The sequence below is a fragment of the Pristis pectinata genome, chromosome 14 (genome assembly GCF_009764475.1).
Source record: "Pristis pectinata isolate sPriPec2 chromosome 14, sPriPec2.1.pri, whole genome shotgun sequence".
Taxonomy (NCBI): domain Eukaryota; kingdom Metazoa; phylum Chordata; class Chondrichthyes; order Rhinopristiformes; family Pristidae; genus Pristis; species Pristis pectinata.
In genome coordinates, this window is record NC_067418.1 from 6,060,570 (window position 1) to 6,079,869 (window position 19,300).

Here is a 19,300-nt window from a genome sequence, read left to right on the forward strand (position 1 = left end):
GGGCCACAGGGCGGAAGTCATTCAGGCGGGCTGGGTTTGTCTTTAGGGACAGGAGTAATGATGGCACTTTTGAGGCAGGTGGGCGCCACTGCCTGGCTGAGCGAGATATTAAAGATGTCTGCAAAGACATCCTTCACCTGCTCTGCACAATCCTTTAAAACACGTCCAGGAATGTTGTCCGGCCCCGCAGCTTTATGTGGATTGACGCTGGCAAAGGCCTTTCTCACTCCAGCTGTAGAACCTGGTCTCTTGATGATGGTGGAAGCAGGCAGAAGGGATTAGTTTAATTAGGCGTCATGTTCAGCACAGATGTGGGGTGCTGAAGGGTCTGTTCCTGTGTTGTGCTGTACTATTCTAGAACATAGAACCATACAGCACAGTACAGGCCCTTTGGCCCACAGTGTTGTGCCGACATTTTATCCTGCTCTCAGATCCATCTAACTCTTCCCTCCCACATAGCCCCCTATTATTCTATCATTCATGAGTCTATCTAAGAGTCTCTTAAATGTCCCTAATGTATCTGTCCCCACAACCTCTGCAGGCAGTGCGTTCCACACACCCACCACTCTCTGTGTAAAAAAACTTACCCCTGACATTCCGCTTATACCTTCCTCCAATTACCTTAAAATTATGTCCCCTCGTGTTAGCCATTGTCGCCCTGGGAAAGAGTCTCTGACTGTCCACTCGATCAACGCCTCTTATCATCTTGTACACCTCTATCAAGTCACCTCTCATCCTCCTCCTCTCCAAAGAGAAAAGCCCGAGCTCGCCTTAGGTTCCATGAAGAACCTGTTTTTGTACCATTCTCCAAAGACCTGTCAATCTTGCCCCTTTAAATTATTTCTCGGGACCTGGATCTCATTGGCAAGACCAGCGTTTATTGCCCTTGAGAAGGTGGTGGTGAGCTGCTTTCTTGAACTGGTGAAGGGGTTCCGACAGTGCTGTTGGGGAGGGAGATCTGGGATTTAGATCGAGCAAAGGATAAGGAATGGCGATATATTTCCATGTCAGGATAGTGTGTGACCTGCAGGGTGGTGTTACCATGCACCTTCCACCCTCACCCTTCCTGCTGGTAGAGGTTATGAAGTCAGGAGATACTGTCCGAGTACCCTGGGCGAGTAACGGCAGCGTATTTTGTAAATGGGACACACTGCAGCCTCTGAGCACCAGTGGTGAAGGGAATGAATGTTCAGCATGGTTGCTGGGGTGTCATTCAAGTGGATTACTTTCTCCTGGATGGTGTTAAGCTTCTCGAGAGTTATTGGAACGGCAAGCGGAGAGCATTCCATCACACTCCGAACTTGCAGCTCGTAGATGGTGGAAAGACTTTGGATGTGAGAAGGGAGCCACTTATACTCATGACTGTGTGGCCAGATTCTGCTCTCACTCCATCTACAAGTTTGCAGATGATACCACCACAGTGGGCCGTATCTCAAATAACGATGAGTCGGGGTACAGGAAGGAGACAGAGAGCTTAGTGGAATGGTGTCATAACAACAACCTTTCCCTCAATGTCAACAAAACAAAAGAGCTGGTCATTGACTTCAGGAAAGGGGGCGGCGCACATGCTCCTGTCAATATCAACGGTGCTGAGGTTGAGAGGGTTGAGAGCTTCAAGTTCCTGGGAGTGAACATCACCAATAGCCTGTCCTGGTCCAGACACATAGACGCCACAGCCAAGAAAGCTCACCAGCGCCTCTACTTCCTCAGGAGGCTAAAGAAATTTGGTATGCCCCCTTTGACACTCACCAACTTTTATCGATGCACCATAGAAAGCATCCTATCTGGATGCGTCACAGCTTGTTACGGCAGCTGCTCTGCCCAGGACCCCAAGAAACTGCAGAGAGTTGTGGACACAGCCCAGCGTGTCATGGAAGCCAGCCTCTCCTCCTTGGACTCTGTCTTTACCTCTCGCTGCCTTGGTGAAGCAGCCAGCATAATCAAAAACCCCACCCACCCAGGTCATTCCCTCTTCTCTCCTCTCCCATCAGGCAGAAGATACAGGAGCCTGAGGGCACATATCACCAGGCTTAGGGACAGCTTCTATCCCACTGTGATAAGACTATTGAACGGTTCCCTTATAGGATGAGATGGACTCTTGACCTCACGATCTACCTTGTTGTGACCTTGCACCTTATTGTTTACCTCTGTAGCTGTGACACTTTACTCTGTACCGTTATTGTTTTTACCTGTACTACCTCAATGCACTCTGTACTAACTCAATGTAATGAATTGACCTGTACGATCGGTATGCAAGACAAGTTTTTCACTGTACTTCGGTACAAGTGACAATAATAAACCAATAGCAATACCAATACTTGCTGTACAATATCCAACCTCTGACCTTCCCTTATAGCTCCAGTATCCATGTGGATGATCTTGTTAAGTTTGTGGATATCCCACAATATCCCTCAAATATCCCTTTGGATATTGATCCAAGTAAACGTTGCTAATATATTTCCTGCCTTTTCAAGACTTACTGGAGGACCAGGACAGTGCCTGTTTTGTCCTTTCAGACAGTAAGCAGGCAGGCCATTAACTTTAGCAAGCTGGGATATTGCTATTGGGAACAGTTGGCAAATAGTTTCCTTCCTTCTTTTCCCGCTTTGTTTGGCACGCTGGCCTTCATTTGCTGGGGCATTGAGTGTAAGAGCTGGGAAGTTATGTTGCAGTTGTGCAGGACATTGGTGAGGCTACACTTGGAGTATTGTGTACAAGTTTGGTTACAGTACTATAGGAAAGGCGTCATTAAGCTGGAAAGAGTGCAAAAAAGATTTCCGAGGATGCTGCCAGAACTCGAGGGACTGAATTATAGGGAAAGGTTGGACAGACCAGGGCTTTGTTCTTTGGAGCATAGGAGACTGAGAGGTGACTTTATGGAGATGTATAAAATCATGATGGTCAGAAACAGAGTGAATGCACACAGTCTTCTCAGGGAAGGGGAACCGAAAACCAGAAGGCATAGGTTTAGAGCGAGAGGGGAGAGATTTAAAAGGGGCCTGAGGGATAACTTCTTCACGCAGAGGGTGGTGAGTATATGGAACGAGCTGCCAGAGGAAGTGGCTGAGGCAGGTACAACCACAACATTAAAAGACACCTGGACAGGTACATGGATAGGAAAGATTTCAAGGGACATGGGCCAAATGGGACAAGCTCAGATAGGCTTCTAGGTGAGGGTGGAGAAGTTGGGCCGAGGGGCCTGTTTCCATGTTGTGTTACTCTACTCTGTGACTCTTTCCCAGTAAATTTGTGTGTGTTTGTTCTTGTGATGCAGGTGCAGAATCCTTTGGATTGTTTTCCTGTAGAATAAATGGAGAAGAAAGAGATCAGACACACAGAGCCGTGTTCAGGTAAGGACGTCCTCACTTATCCAGAGCACATGGTCAGTACCGTCTTCACATACAGCAGTCAACCCCAGTTCTCTCTGCCTTTAACTAAAATTGCTGTCTCTGTCTTTGATCTTGGTATTTGGTATCTGTGCATATTCCTAGCAGGCACTGTAGTGTGGCGGTTAGCGTAACGCTATTACAGTGCCAGCGACCCGGGTTCAATTCCGGCCACTGTCTGTAAGGAGTTTGTACGTTCTCCCTGTGTCTGCATGGGTTTCCTCTGGGTGCTCCGGTTTCCTCCCACATTCCAAAGACGTCCGGGTTAGGAAGTTGTGAGCATGCTATGTTGGCATCGGAAGCGTGGCGACACTTGCGGGCTGCCCCCAGAACACTCTACGGAAAAGATGCATTTCACTGTGTGTTTTGAAGTACATGTGACTAATAAAGAAATCTTACATTGTGCGTGACCGAGAATAACTCCCAGAGAGGCACTGTTGAGTTTGGTCATTGGGTACTCGTCCATAGTGTGGACCATGGTTTAGTCTGAGCCACAGCTGAAGGCTGTATTGTCTTGTAGACCCCAACAGTGCCACCTGGGTGTGCAGAGACCATGCTCAACCTGGGAGCAGTGAGGGAGAGCAAGCTGAATCTGGACTGGGATCACAAGGATCTCTTGCAAAGAAGTGGTTGGTTGATGCCAGGTCCCAATCTTCCTGCCACCCTCCCAGCTGTTAGATACAGTAACATGAGTGGGTCTCCAATGAATAGTATGGGACCTCTCAAATTATGGATCCAAAACCCAGACTTGAATTTGTTCAGACCTGAAAGGAAGTTGGGTGTTTGTCACATCTGTTTCAATAAGATCACCCCTCCTGTCGCCACGTTGGACGTTATTCTACGCTAATAGTAAAGCTATGAACCTTAGACATCAACCTTAGAAACTCTGCAGTGTTGCTAATGAGTACAGGGACCTGGTCAGAGCAAATCTCTGCAGCCTGCCTGCTCATTCGCAGGGATATCTTCCCAGACAATCTTCCCTGTTAAAGATGACCGGCTCATACAGCCTATAGGATGTGGAGAAATGAGACATCAAACAATAAACTTCGGGAATCTTTGGGTGACATTCCTAGTTTTCGGAGAGAGTTGCCTTTGGAGGTAATTTGAGAATCCATATTTTTCCTTTAGGATTCAGTATACAAGACTTGATTTCAATACTGTAACAAGAAACAACATTGTAGTCTTCTCATATGACCATTTAACAGTCTTCCTCTTAAATTACATTCCTGCCATCACAGTATAATTGAATATTGTCCAAACATAGAACCATGGAACAATACAGCACAATACAGGCCCTTCGGCCCACCATGTCGTGCCGACCTTCAAACTACACCTAAGACTATCTAACCCCTTCCTCCCACATATCCCTCTATCTTAAATTCCTCCATATGCTTATCTAACAATCTCTTGAACTTAACCAACGTATCAGCCTCCACCACCGCCCCGGGCAGCGCATTCCATGCCCCAACCACTCTCTGGGTGAAAAACCTCCCTCTGACATTTCCCTTGAACTTCCCACCCATTACCTTAAAGCCATGCCCTCTTGTATTGAGCATTGGTGCCCTGGGGAAGAGGCGCTGGCTGTCCACTCTATCTATTCCTCTTCATATTTTGTACACCTCTATCATGTCTCCCCTCATCCTCCTCTCCAATGAGTAAAGCCCTAGCTCCCTTAGTCTCTCCTCATAATCCATACTGTCTAATCCAGGCAGCATCCTGGTAAATCTCCTCTGCACCCTCTCCAATGCCTCCACATCCTTCCTATAATGAGGTGACCAGAACTGGACACAGTACTCTAAGTGTGGTCTAACCAGAGTTTTGTCAAGCTGCGTCATTACTTCGCAGCTCTTAAAGCTAACATCCCATAAGATTTCTTAACTACCCTGTCCACCTGTGAGGCAACTTTCAGTGATCTGTGGATATGAACCCCCAGATCCCTCTGCTCCTCTACACTGCCCAGAATCCTGCCATTTACCTTGTACTCCGCCTTGGAGCTTGTCCTTCCAAAGTGTACCACCTCACATTTCTACAGATTGAACTCCACCTACCACTTGTCAGCCCAGCTCTGCATCCTATCCGTATCCCTCTGTAAGCTTTGACAGCCCTCCACACTATCCACAACACCACCGATCTTTGTGTCATCTGCAAACTTGCTAACCCACCTTTCCATCCCCTCATCTAAGTCATTAATAAATATCACAAGAAGTAGAGGTCCCAGAACTGATCCCTGTGGGACACCACTAGTCACAGCCCTCCAATCCGAATGCACTCCCTCTACCACAACCCTCTGCTTTCTACAGGCAAGCCAATTCTGAATCCACATGGCCAAGCCTCCCTGGATCCCTTGGCCTCTGACCTTCTGAAGAAGCCTACCATGCGGAACCTTGTCAAACGCCAAACTAAAATCCATGTAGACCACATCTACTACACTACCCTCATCAATCTTCCTGGTCACCTCCTCAAAGAACCCTATCAGGCTTGTGAGGCAAACATAAGGTAGATCACACTTGGAATACTGCGCGTAGTTCTGGTTGCCTGGGTGGGTGTAGGTAGGATGTCATTAAGCTAGAAAGGGTGCAGAAAAGATTCACGAAGTTGTTACTGGGACTGGACAGCTTGAGTTATGAAAGGCTGGATAGGCTGGGACTGTTTTCCCTGGAGTGTAGGAGGCTGAAGGATGACCTAAAGAGGTTTATAAAATCATGAGGGGCACAGATAAGGTGGATGGTCACTGTCTTTTTTCCCAGGGTAGGGGAGTCTAAAACTAGAGGACAGAAGTTTGTGAGAGGGGAAAGGCATCTGAGGGACAAGTTTTTCACACTGAGGTCAGTGGGTATATGGAACAAGCTGCCACAGGCAGTGGTGGAGGCGGGTACAATTACAACATTTAGAAGACATTTGGACAGGCACATGGTTCGGAAAGGTTTAGAGGGATATGGGCCAAATGCAGGGAAATGGGACTAGCTCAAGTAGACAGCTTGGTCAGCATGGATGAGCTGGGCCAAAGGGCCTGTCTCCCTGCTGTACAACTCAATGACTCTATAAGGTTTGGGATCATGATCAGAAGAAACAGAAGTGAAATATAAGATTGGGAGGAAAGGCTAATTAGGGGAGGAGGAAAGTACTTGGAAAAGTACTGACAGAACTAGAGAGAGAATAGATACATATTTAATAGGGTGACTGAGAGTTCAGTTCAGCCAGAAAACAAGAAACCAATTCAAAATGAAGCTCCGTGGATAATTAAAGGATAAAGGTAAAATTGAAACTTGAGCTAAAGTCACACATAGACTAAAGAAAGAAAGACTTGGATGTCTATAGCAACTTCAGCTTGTTCCAAAATGCTTTATAGCCAATCAACTACTTTCGAAGTGCAGTTGGAGTGAACAGCTGCCAATTTGTCCACACCCAGGATAATGACTAGACAACCCTTTTATTTTAATGTTGTTGGTTTGGAGATAAATATAAGGCTGGTAAACCAAGAGAAAGTTGTTCCCTGCATTTCTGTGAAGACCGGTCTGAGGTTGTGCTCTGGGGACTTCAGCATCCTCCTGAGAGAGCAGACAGGCCCTTCAGAGTTGGCACACTGACAATGTGGCACCCCCTCTGTGCTGCCAGTGTAGAGCTCTGTGTTGAAGTCTCTGGGGTGGCATTGAAATCCAGAAGCCTCTTGACTAAGAAATGTGTTTTACCAGCCAAACCATGTCCGATAAGAGTTGTGTGGCAATGTATAAAATAATAAAAGGAGTGTACTTCTGATTCCAAAGTCCAAGTGATTTAAGTGAGTGGTAAACAACAGTTTTCCCAAGACCCATCCCTGTGGAACATCCCTTCCTGCCTTCTCCCCTCAGTTATCTGTTTGTCACCAATTCTCCATCCACTCTGCCCCTGGACCCTGGCTCCACATGCTCTGACGGTGGTTAATAGTCTACCAGCCTGGAGATTTTCATCATTCCCCTGAAGATGAGGACTGTTCTATCATTGAGTTGATGGCATTTGTCATAAGTTCTCAATTAACAGAGTAGACTGAGTGATAGGAGCCATCTTCCACTCCGATTGTTCGTGTAGGTTATGGGTATCTCTGAACCACATCAGCACTGACAATGGCAAAGGTGAATACTTGATGCATAAATGGATAACTTCTCCAGTGGATTGGGAATAGACTATTGCTCCAGAGGCCAGCATCTGCAGTCTCTTGTAATTCCAGACAAAAGGGGTGGTGGAAAAGGTCTTTCAAGAGACTGTTAGATCGGTATATGGAGCTGAGTAAAATAGAGGGCTGTGGGTAAGCCTAGTAATTTCTAGGGTAGGGACATGTTCGGCACAGCTTTGTGGGCCGAACGGCCTGAATTGTGCTGTAATTGTTCTATGTTCTATTCCCTGTCAGAGGAAGTGTTTCAGCATCATTCCTTAATCAATCATCTGGTTTAAGAACCTACTGTAAAACTTGGCATATAAGCAGCACTCGTGTGCAAGTCACACAGACAAGTTTGTTTTGAGGGAAAATTCTACTGTCTAATTTTATTAGGTGAACACGCTGATGTGTAAGTCACAGTTGTAGACAAGTCACCCTCCCTCCCACTTCTCGTCCCCTTTTGAAGTAGAATTGTACGTCAGATATACAGCAAATGTAAAATCGCCGTTGTTATACAGTAGATTCGGCACTATGCAAAAGAAGTTTAGCAGCAACGATGTTGGGCTGGTTTTTTATCAATTCAATGTAAAATTGTAAGTAATTTGGCATTGTTATTGATGTTGTAGAGTGTAGTTTATCAGATCCAGAGGCAATAAATGTTATACACTTTATATTGAAGACTGTGCTCTTAAAAAGAAGCAATCTGATACCAGAAAGAACAGTTAATGCTTTTAGTTCATCCCTTCACAATCTCCTCATCTATTCCATGGAAGAGTTAAGCCATTAAAGTTCTTGGTTTTAATTCTGGTGTTAAAATAGCAGAGGTTTGAACACATTAGTATTTGTGTACTAGTGTGTGTGATTGGGATTGTTTAATATGTGTAACTAATAATTGGAATTATCATCCAATTTCATTGTTAATGGACCTAGTAGTTAGTTACACCACCCATGGGCTGCTGAATTATTACTGCTTTTACCACCTTAATTGGCTCCTATTTCTTATTTCTGTGTCACAATTGTGAGACAGTTATGGGTTTCATTATAGGATAAAAGAACATCCAATAGCTTGATGTAGAAGGTCCCATGGTACTTGGTGAAAGGGTGCAAGAATCTCACTTGGTCACCTCTTTAACCACTAATGGCCAGTTATTCATATTGGTGGGATCATGCTGTACATAAATTGCCTACAGGGGAGTCTTGAATTAGAGAAAATTAATGAAGGCAGAGCAGTTGACGTGGCTTGCGTGGACTTCAGTAAAGCTTTTCATAAGGTCCACATGCTAGGCTGGTCCAGAGAGTTAAGGAATGAAGGATCTGTTGGTGAACTGAATCCAACATTGGCTTGGTGATATGAGGCAGAGGGTAGTGGTGGAGGGTTGTTTTTCCTGGAAATCCATTACAAGTGGTGCACTGCAAGGATCATTGCTGGGACCTTTGTCATTTGTAATGCATATAAATGACTTGGATGAGAACGTAAGTGGTCTGATTAGTAAGGTTGCAGATGACACAAGAATTGGTGGAGTCGTAGATAGTGACAAAGGTTGTCTGAGGATACAGCAGGGCATAGATCAGCTGGAAAGTTGGGCAGATGTAATTTAGTCCAGATAAGTGTGAGGTAATGCAGAAGTCAAATTATGCTGGGACATGTAGAGTAACTAACAGGAACCTTAGGAGTTTTGATGTACAGAGTGACCTTGGGGTGCAAGTCCCTGAAAGTAATGACACAGTTGGATGGGTTGGTAGAAAAGGCATTTAGTGCACTTGCAGTTAGATTGCAATTGAAGTTTAGTGTACAGTTCTGGTCGCCACACTACCGGAAGGATGTGGTAGCAATAGAGAGAGTGCAGAAGAGATTCACTAGGATGCTGCCTGGAATGAAGGACTGTGGTTATAAGGAGAGATTGGATAGACTGAGTTTGTTCTCACTGCAATGTAGGAGGCTTCAGGGTGACCTTACAGAGGTTTATTAAATTATGACGGGCATAGAAAAGGTAGATAGAATCTTTTTCTCCCAGGTCAGGGGAGTCTAGAACTAGAGGGCACAGGTTTAAGATAAGATATCTTTATTGGTCACATGTACATCAAAACACACAGTGAAATGCATCTTTTGCGTAGAGTGTTCTGGGGGCAGCCCACAAGTGTCGCCGCGCTTCCTGCACCAACATAGCACGCCCACAACTTCCTAACCCATGTGTCTTTGGAATATGGGAGGAAACCGGAGCACCCGGAGGAAACCCACGCAGGCACGAGGGGAACGTACAAACTCCTTGCAGACAGTGGCAGGAATTGAACACGGGTCGCTGGCCCTGTAATTGTCTTATGCTAACCACTACACTACCGTGCCTGCCAAGGTGAGAGGGGAGAAATTTAAAGGAGATCTGAGGGGTAAGTTTTTCACACAGAGGGTGGTGAATATCTGGAACGAGCTGCCAGAGAACGTAGTGGAGGCAGATATAATTACAATGTTTAACAGGCATTTGGTCAGGTACTTGGATAGAAAAAACAGAGGGATCTGGGCTTAATGCGGGCAAATGGGATTAGTGTAGATAGGCATCACGGTCAGCATGGACAAGGTGGGCCGAAGGGCCTGTTTCTGTGCTGTATGTGTCTATGATTCTACATTTGCCTTTATTACAGCTATAATTATCTCCCATGACTCAGTTTATGTTGGTTGAGGGATAAATAATTGGCAGGACACGAGGAATAAGATTCCCATGCTTCTGTGGAGACCTGTGCAAAATCCTGCTATGGAAATACCGTACATCCTCCTGATAGACCAACGGAGGCCTTGGATTAATGTCCCACAAGAACACAAGGAAATATGAGCAGGAATGGGCCATCGGGCCATCAAGCCTGCCCCCGCCATTTGTGGCTGATCTGCCCCAGCGCTCGGCTCCTCTGTCAGTTCCTGACAGCCCTCAATTCCCCAAAATGAAAATCTACTTTCCCTTCAAATTCCCCCAATGATCCAGCCTCCACAACCCTCGAGGTAGACATTTCCAAAATCCACCACCCTCGGTGAGAAATTGTTCCAACACACTTCAGTTTTTAATGTATTGGTATTGGTTTATTATTATCACTTGTATCGAGGTACTGTGAAGAACTTGTCCTGCATCCCCTCCCGACCCAGTTCTGAAACTCTGTCCCTTTGTTCGAGACTCTTCCATTGGTGGAAACACTTCGACATCAGCCCAGTCGTGTGCCCTTAGGATCTGTTGTGTCAATAAGATCACCCCTTATTCTTCTAAACTCCAAAGAATATAAATCTAATTTCTTTAACTGCTCGTGGTGGGACAACCCTGTCATCCCAGAAATTAGCCCAGTGAATCTCTTCTGGACTGACTCCAATGCCTGTATATTCTTCCTTGAGTAAGGGAACCATAACTATGCACGGTAATCCCAGAGTGGTCTCAGCAGTACCCTGTACAATTGTAACAGTACTTCCCTATTTCTGAACTCCCAACATTCTTGCAATAAAGGCCAATATGCTATTTACTTTCCTCCTTGCTGTCTCTACCTACTAACCTACAGTGATTCATACATAAGACACTTAGAGCCCTCCATACCTCACTTCTACACGGTAGCGTAGCGGTTAGCGTAACGCTATTACAGCGCCAGCGACCCGGGTTCAATTCCCGCCGCTGCCTGTAAGGAGTTTGTACGTTCTCCCCGTGTCTGCGTGGGTTTCCTCCGGGTGCTCCGGTTTCCTCCCACATTCCAAAGACATAGGGGTTAGGAAGTTGTTGACATGCTATGTTGGTGCTGGAAGCGTGGTGACACTTGCGGGCTGCCCCCAGAACACTCTACGCAAAAGATGTATTTCACAGTGTGTTTCAATGTACACGTGACTAATAAAGAAATCTAAATCTAAATCTCTCCATTTAGATGACAGTCTGCTCTTAGATTCCTCTTGCTGAAGTTGGTATGCCGACAGTACAGCACTCCCTCAGTACCGCCAGTCTCTGGAGTGGCAGTGGAACCCTCAAGCCACTTGATTTAGAAGAAAGGATTTTACTAGAGTCATAGATTCATAGCGTCATTCAGCATGGAAACAGGCCCTTCGAACCAACCAGTCCATGCCGACCAAGGTGCTCATCTAAGCTTGTCCCACTTTCCCTCTAAATTTTTCCTATCCATAAACCTGCCCAAGTGTCTTTTAAACGTTGTTAATGTACCTGCCTCAACCACTTCTGCTGGCAGCTCGTTCCATATACTGACCTGCCTCTAGGTGAAAAAGTTGCCCCTCAGGTTCCTAATAAATCCCTCCCCTCTCACCTTAAACATGCCCTCTGGTTCTTGATTCCCCCACCCTGGGAAAAAGACTGAGTGCATTCATCCTATCTCAGCCCCTCATGATTTTATACACCTCTATAAGATCACCCCTCATTCTCCTACGCTCCCACGAATGAAGTGGTTGCCTGCTCAACTTCTCTCAATGACTTAGTTCCTAGAGTCCTGGCAACATCCTCGTAAATCTTTTCTGCTCTCTTTCCAGATTAATAACATCTTTCCTTTAGCAGGGTGACCGAAACTGAACACAATATTCCAAATGCGGCCTCACCAATGTCTGAACATCTGCAATATAATGTCCCAACTTCTGTACTCAATGCTCTCACTGAACCACAAGTAATAGAGTTATGTGGCAATATATAAGAAGGGAAATAAAGGAGTCTAATTCTGGTTCCCAAACCCGAATGGTAAATAATTGTGTTCGTAAGGCATATCCCTGTGGTTTGAATTGTTGCTGTGAAGATCTAGAGTGCCTGATCATTGTTTTGACAAAGGAAATCAAATTCTGTTTTGTTTAATTATGTGGGATTTTACACTGGTTTGGGTGAACCATGCCACACATCTCCCTCCATGTTCTGTATGATGGGGGGGAACCAGAGGATGGTCAATCAACCTGTTGAAGGGCTGGTTTCCACTGTGCTACTGGTGGCCAGGAGATATCCGTGGGAGAAAGAGAGTGGAATTGGATGAATCTAATCAGAGTAAACCCACAGGTCTTTGATATTGAAAAAAAACAAGATGCTGGAGGAACTCAGCAGGCCAGGCAGCATCCGTGGAGAAAAACAGATGGTCAACGTTTCGGGTCAAGACCCTTGTTCAGGACACTTGAAAAACTTACTTGCAGCAGCATCACAGGCACATAGCATCATGTAAGCAGCATTCACAAGAAAAACATAACTAATATAGAAATTATACGCAATTTTTACGAAGAAAGAAAACAATTAGAACAAAAAAAAGTCAATCTTCGTGCAAAATGGTGATAGTGCTGCTAAACTGTAGTTAAGGTTGTGCAGGTTGGTTCAAGAACGGAATGGTTGAAGGGAAGTAGCTGTTCTTGAACCTGGTGGTGTGGAACTTCAGGCTTCTGTACCTCCTGCCCAATGGTAGCTGACCCGAAACGTTGACCGTCTGTTTTTCTCCAGGGATGCTGCCTGGCCTGCTGAGTTCCTCCAGCATCTTGTTGATTTTTCATCCAGATTCCAGCATCCGTGGTCCTTTTCTTTCTCTTTGAATTTGAAAACTTGAATATGATGCCTGGTCTGACCCCACTTGGAGAACTGTGCTCAGTTCTGGTCGCCTCACTACAGGAAGGATTTGGAAGCCATAGAAAGGGTGCAGAGGAGATTTACAAGATGTTGCCTGGAATGCAGAGCATGCCTTATGAAAACAGTGAACTCAACCTTTCCTCCTTGGAGCGACGGAGGGTGAGAGGTGACCTGATAGAGGTGTATAAGATGATGAGAGGCATTGATCGTGTGGATGGTCAGAGGCTTTTCCCCAGGGCTGAAATGGTTGCCACAAGAGGACACAGGTTTAAGGTGCTGGGGAGTAGGTACAGAGGAGATGTCAGGGGTAAGTTTTTTACTCAGAGAGTGGTGAGTGCATGGAATGGGCTGCCAGCAACAGTGGTGGAGGCGGATACGATAGGGTCTTTTAAAAGACTTTTGGATAGGTACATGGAGCTGAGAAAAATAGAGGACTATGGGTAAGCCTAATAATTTCTAAGGTAGGGACATGTTCAGCACAGCTTTGTGGGCCGAAGGGCCTGAATTGTGCTGTAGGTTTTCTATGTTTCTATGATGCATTCAATGCTTCACCAACATTGGCCATCATTGGGAGACTCCATCGATCTGTACTTTGTGGTGGTTACGTCAGCAGCCTCGGACCCAGGCAAAGTTTTCCGCCCCCTTATGCTGCCCTGTCTTGTCCCACCTAGGTTCATACCACGGCACGACGACGAGCTGGAACTGGAGGTTGATGACCCTCTTCTGGTGGAGGTGCAGGCTGACGATTACTGGTACGAAGCCTACAACATGAGAACAGGCGACCGAGGAATCTTTCCAGCTTACTATGCACTCGAAGTAGCCACGGAACCAGAGTACTTTGCAGGTACCTAACTCCACACCAGGGTGTCCACAGGTGTAACGCAGTTTACACAGACCCATGACAGAAGTGAGAGGACACATACTGTGTACAAAATATTAAGAGGAATAGATAGAGTGGACAGCCAGCACCTCTTTCCCAGGGCACCAATGCTCAATACAAGAGGGCATGGCTTTAAAGTAATGGGTGGGAAGTTCAAGGGAGATATCAGAGGAAGGTTTTTTTTTACCCGGAGAGTGGTTGGGGCATGGAATGTGCTGCCTGGGGCGGTGGTGGAGGCAGGTACGTTGGTCAAATTCAAGAGGTTGTTAGATAAGCATATGGAGGAATTTAAAATAGAGGGATATGTGGGAGGAAGGGGTTAGATAGTCTTAGGCGAGGTTTAAATGTTGGCACAGCATGGTGGGCTGAAGGGCCTGTATTGTGCTGTACTGTTCTATGGTTCTATGTTCTAAATTACAGTTACAAACTAAGAAGTCTAGAAGTGCTCAGCAGCTCAGACACCCTCCTTAATGCTTGACGTGATGTTTCAGGCTAATATGTTTCTTCTGTTTATAGCACACGTAAACCAACAAATGCATCTACTGGGTTTGGGATCTTGCTGGGTAAATAACAACATATGTCAGATTTAAAGTCGGGTTTAATGTCATCTGCACAAGTCCATGTGTGCACAGATGCAGCAGCATCACAGGCACAGAGCATCAGATAAGCAGCATTCACAAGAAAAACATAAATTATACCCCATTTTTTTTTACCAGAAAGAACACAATTAGAACACAAAAAAGTCCACTTTAGTACAAAGTGGTCATAGTGTTGCTAAACTGTAGTTAAGGTTGTGCAGGTTGATTCAAGAACGGAATGGTTGAAGGGAAGTAGCTGTTCTTGAACCTGGTGGTGTGGGACTTCAGGCTTCTGTACCTCCTGCCCGATGGTGGCTGTGAGAAGATGGCATGGCCTGGATGGTGAGGATCTTTGATGATGATGATGCTGCCTTCTTGAGGCAGCACCTCCTGTAGATACTACCAGTGGTGGGGAGGGATGTGCCTGTGATGTATTGGGCTGAGTCCACGACTCTCTGTAGCTTCTTACGTTCCTGCACATTCGAATTGCCGTACCAGACCGTGACGCAACCAGTCATCAACCTGCTGATCCACCAGCAGATTTGAGGCATTGAGAGGTCAGCCATGAGTTGTGAATCCCCAGAATTTCCTGCTCTATTTACATGGCTCTGCACTCAGCCGTGTCCTTGAACTTTCATGAACTTGCTGGATTCACAGATCACTATCTATTAAACCTACCGCAGGCTGTTAATTCTGAGAAATAGAAATAATCTTTAAAAGCAACGACCTTGGAAAAGTTAGAGATGTTAAATTGTACAGAAAGAGGGGAGAGAGTCAGAGGGAACAAAAGGGAATGTCAGTCAGGGCATTAAGTTAGAACATTATGTTGCAGTTGTATAAGCTGATGGTGAGGCCGCACTTGGAGCACTGTGTACAGGGTGGTCACCTTGTTACAGGAAAAGCTTGGTTAAGTTGGAAGGAGTGCAGAGAAGGTTTACGAGGACGTTGCCAGGACTAGAGGGCCTGACTAGAGGTTGGCCAGGCTAGGTCTTTATTCCTTACACTATAAGGGAATGAGGGGCGACCTTACAGAAGTGTTCTAAATTATGAGAGGCATAGATAAGGTGGACGGTAACAGTCTTTTCCCCAGGGTAGGGGAGTCCAAAACTAGGGGGCATAGGTTTAGGGTGAGAGAAGAAAGGGACCTGAGGGGCAACTTCTTCAAGCAGAGGGTGGTGAGTGCATGGAACGAGCTGCCAGAGGAAGTGGTTGAGGCAGGTACAATAGTATCATTTAAGAAGCATTTGGATAGGTATGTGGAGGGGTGGGATATAGTCCAAACTTATTGGGACTAGCTGGGTGGACACCGTGGTCGGCGTGGACTGGTTGGGCTGAAGGGAGTGTAAAAGTGTGTCTGGGAAAGCTATTAATCGGGAAAGATTTATAAAACCTAAATACTAAAAAGAAGAGAGGGGAAAATATTTCTCTGAATGGTGGAAATACGGGTTACAAGGTTGTATTGGCCGAAATTATTGACATTGTTGAATCAGAAATGCTGTAGTATGTATACGTCAGAAGACGAGGTGCTTACAGTGAGCTTCATTGCAACAGTGCATGAGGCAGAGGAAGAAGAGTTGGTGTCAAGTGGGACGAAGAATTTAAGTGACAGGCACCTGGAAGCTGAGGGTCACCCTTACTGATGAGTGGGGGGTGCATCCTGCAAAGCAGTCGCCCAGTCTGCATTTGGTATCCCCAATGAAGCGGAGACCTCTTCACAGGCACCGAATCTGCACACTCGGTCGGAAGGTGCAGAGGAGATATACCAGGGTGCTGCCTGGATTGGAGAGCATGTCTTATGAGGATAGGTTGAACGAGCGAAGGCTTTTCTCTTTGGAGAGAAGGAGGACGAGAGGTGATTTGATAGAGGCGTACAAGATGATAAGAGGCATAGATCAAGTGGACAGTCAGAGACTTTTTCCCAGGGCGACAATGGCTAACACGAGGGGACATAATTTTAAAGTGATTGGAGGAAGGTATAAGGGGGATGTCAGGGATAAGTTCTTTACACAGAGAGTGGTGGGTGTGTGGAACACACTGCCGGCAGAGGTTGTGGGGGCAGATACATTAGGGATGTTTAAGGGACTCTTAGATAGACACATGAATGATAGAAAAATGGGGGGCTATGTGGAAGGAAAGAGTTAGATAGATCTTAAAGCAGGATAAAATGATGGCACAACATTGTGGGCTGAAGGGTCTGTACTGTGCTGTAATGTTCTATGTTCTAAGAAGTACATAGCTGTTTCACCTGCAACATTACACTGGGCGAGGTAAAGGGACAAGTCTGCCATCTTGTGCAGTTTTGCCTTTGGATGAATTTCAAAATTCATTAAAGGATTTAACTAAAGTCATGAGTGGATCAAGATTTTTCAAATGTTAATTGTAAAATTATTTCATAATTATAATATGTTCTATATTTATTTTGCTTTTCCTCCCTCCCCTCTCATTTTATGAGGATACAGTCTTAATGTGGGCAAATGGGATTAGTGTATGTGGGCTAAAAGGTCAGCATAGAGGAGTTGGGCCGAAGAGTCTGTGCTGTATGACTCCATGACTCTAATCAATTCATTTTTCCCCTCACTTCATTGTGTGTCGTTCTGGTCGCCCCATTACAGGAAGGATGCGGAGGCTTTGGAGAGGGTGCAGAAGAGGTTCACCAGGATGCTGCCTGGATTAGAGGGTATGAGCTATAAGGAGAGGTGGGACAAACTTGGGTTGTTTTCTCTGGAGCGTCAGAGGCCGAGGGGAGACCTGATAGAAGTTTATAAAATTATGCGAGGGATAGATAGGGTGGACAGTCAGTCTTTTTTCCCAGGCTGGAAATGTCAAATACTGGAGGGCGGACATTTAAGGTGAAAGGGGGAAAGTTTAAAGGAGATGTACGGGGCAGGTTTTTATACACAGAGAGTGGTGGGTGCCTGAAGTGGGCTGCCAGGGGTGGTGGTGGAAGCAGATACAAAAAGGGTGTTTAAGAGGCTTTTAGATAGACACATGAACAGGCAGGGGATGGAGGGACATGAATCACGTGTAGGCAGATGCGATTTAGTTTAATTTGGCATCGTGTTTGGCACAGACATGGTGGGCTGAAGGGCCTGTTTCTCTGCTGTACTGTTCTGTGTTCTTTGTCTCTTTCTGCACATTTGACTTAAATTCACCAAAGTTCCTTTACTTGTGTTCTGTTGTATTTAACTCCTCAAGTCCTATTGATTGATTCAGATGACGCGCTGTTGATTTGTCATTCATTGATGCCATGGAAGTCGCATTGCCCTCACTGGCCAGTCACCGGCTATCTTTTCTGGGAGGCAACAATACCCCTTTAGTTTGAGGTGAACTGTAAGGAAAGTAGTCTCTTCGGACATTTTGCAAGGTATCCCACTCTTTACAGTCTTAATGTGGGCAAATGTCATACAGCACAGACTCTTCGGCCCAACTCCAACCTTTTAGCCAACATACATTAATCCCATTTGCCCACATTAAGACCGCAAAGAATGCACTCTTTACAGCCTCTCCATCCTTGCACAGCCTGGCCCAATATTAAATTCATTCACTGTGACCGTTGCTTAAGACATATCTTCTTTTAAATTCTTACACACAAAAGGAAAATTGCAAGTGAACTGTGGGAGTAATGACGTTTCTTTACTCGTTTTAAGATGATAGGTGAAATGTGTGGCTCAGTGAAAAACACAAGAGTGTAGGCCACAAGGTTCCTCACGTACGCCCCTCTGTTCAACATTACAGTTCATCTGCTACTTCAAGTCTCCTTTCTTGTTCCTTCAATGTTGGCTCTGATTTTAGGTCACAGAGACATACAGCGCAGAAACAGGCCCTTCGGCCCAACTGGTCCATGCCAACCGAGATTCCCATCGAAGCTAGTCCCACTTTCCCGCGTCTGGCCCATATCCCTCTTAACCTTTCCTGTCCACGTACCTGAACAAGTGTCTTTTAAATGTTGTTAACGTACTTGCCTCAACCATTTCCTCTGGCAGCTCATCCCATATATGGACCACCCTCTGGATGAAATAGTTGCCCCCTCAGGTTCCTATTAAATTTCTCCCCTGTCACCCTAAACCTATGCCCCCTAGTTCTTGATTCCCCAACCCTGGGAAAAAGACTGAGTGCATTCACCCAATCTGTGCTCCTCATAATTTTATGCACCTCTATAAGATCACCCCTCATTCCCCTACACTCCAGTGAATAAAGTGCCTACCTGCTCAACCTTTCTCCGTAACTCAGTCTCTCAAGTCCCTTAAATCTCCTCTGCACTCTTTACATCTTAATTTCTTACATCTAAAGATCTGTCAGTCTTAGGCTTGAAAATATTTGGTGTTCGAGGATCCACTGCCTTTTGCAGCAAAACATTCCAAACATTTACAATCTTCGGAGTGAAGAAATTTCGGCTTGTCTCTGTCTGGAAAGGCCAACCTCGTATCCAGAGGCACTGACTGTCTGGATCTAGACTTTACAGCCAGTAGAAACAGCCTCTCTGCATCTACCCTGCCAATCCTTATCAGGATCCTGTCATTCTCAAGGCTAACATTATGAATGATGCTGTTCTTAACACATGCATGATAGAATCATCTTAGCATAATTTTTACATAGAACATGGAACACTACAGCACAGTACAAGCCCTTCGACCCACAATGTTGTGCCAACATTTTATCCTGCTCTAAGATCTATCTAACCCTTCCCTCCCACGTAGCCCTCCATTTCTCTATCATTCATATATCTATGTAAGAGTCTCTTAAATGTCCCTAATCTATCTGCCCTCACA

General features: G+C 45.6%; 1 protein-coding gene across 4 annotated transcripts in view; it reads left to right on the forward strand.

The window, feature by feature from the left end:
- mapk8ip1b (mitogen-activated protein kinase 8 interacting protein 1b) overlaps positions 1 to 19,300 on the forward strand; it is a 198,029-nt gene that overhangs the window by 161,333 nt on the left and 17,396 nt on the right. For all 4 annotated transcript variants that reach the window (XM_052028808.1, XM_052028806.1, XM_052028807.1 and 1 more), the window contains exons 6-7: positions 3,275 to 3,350; positions 13,745 to 13,917. In XM_052028808.1, the coding sequence (XP_051884768.1) occupies positions 3,275 to 3,350; positions 13,745 to 13,917 (249 nt within the window). The remainder of the gene's footprint in view (positions 1 to 3,274; positions 3,351 to 13,744; positions 13,918 to 19,300) is intronic.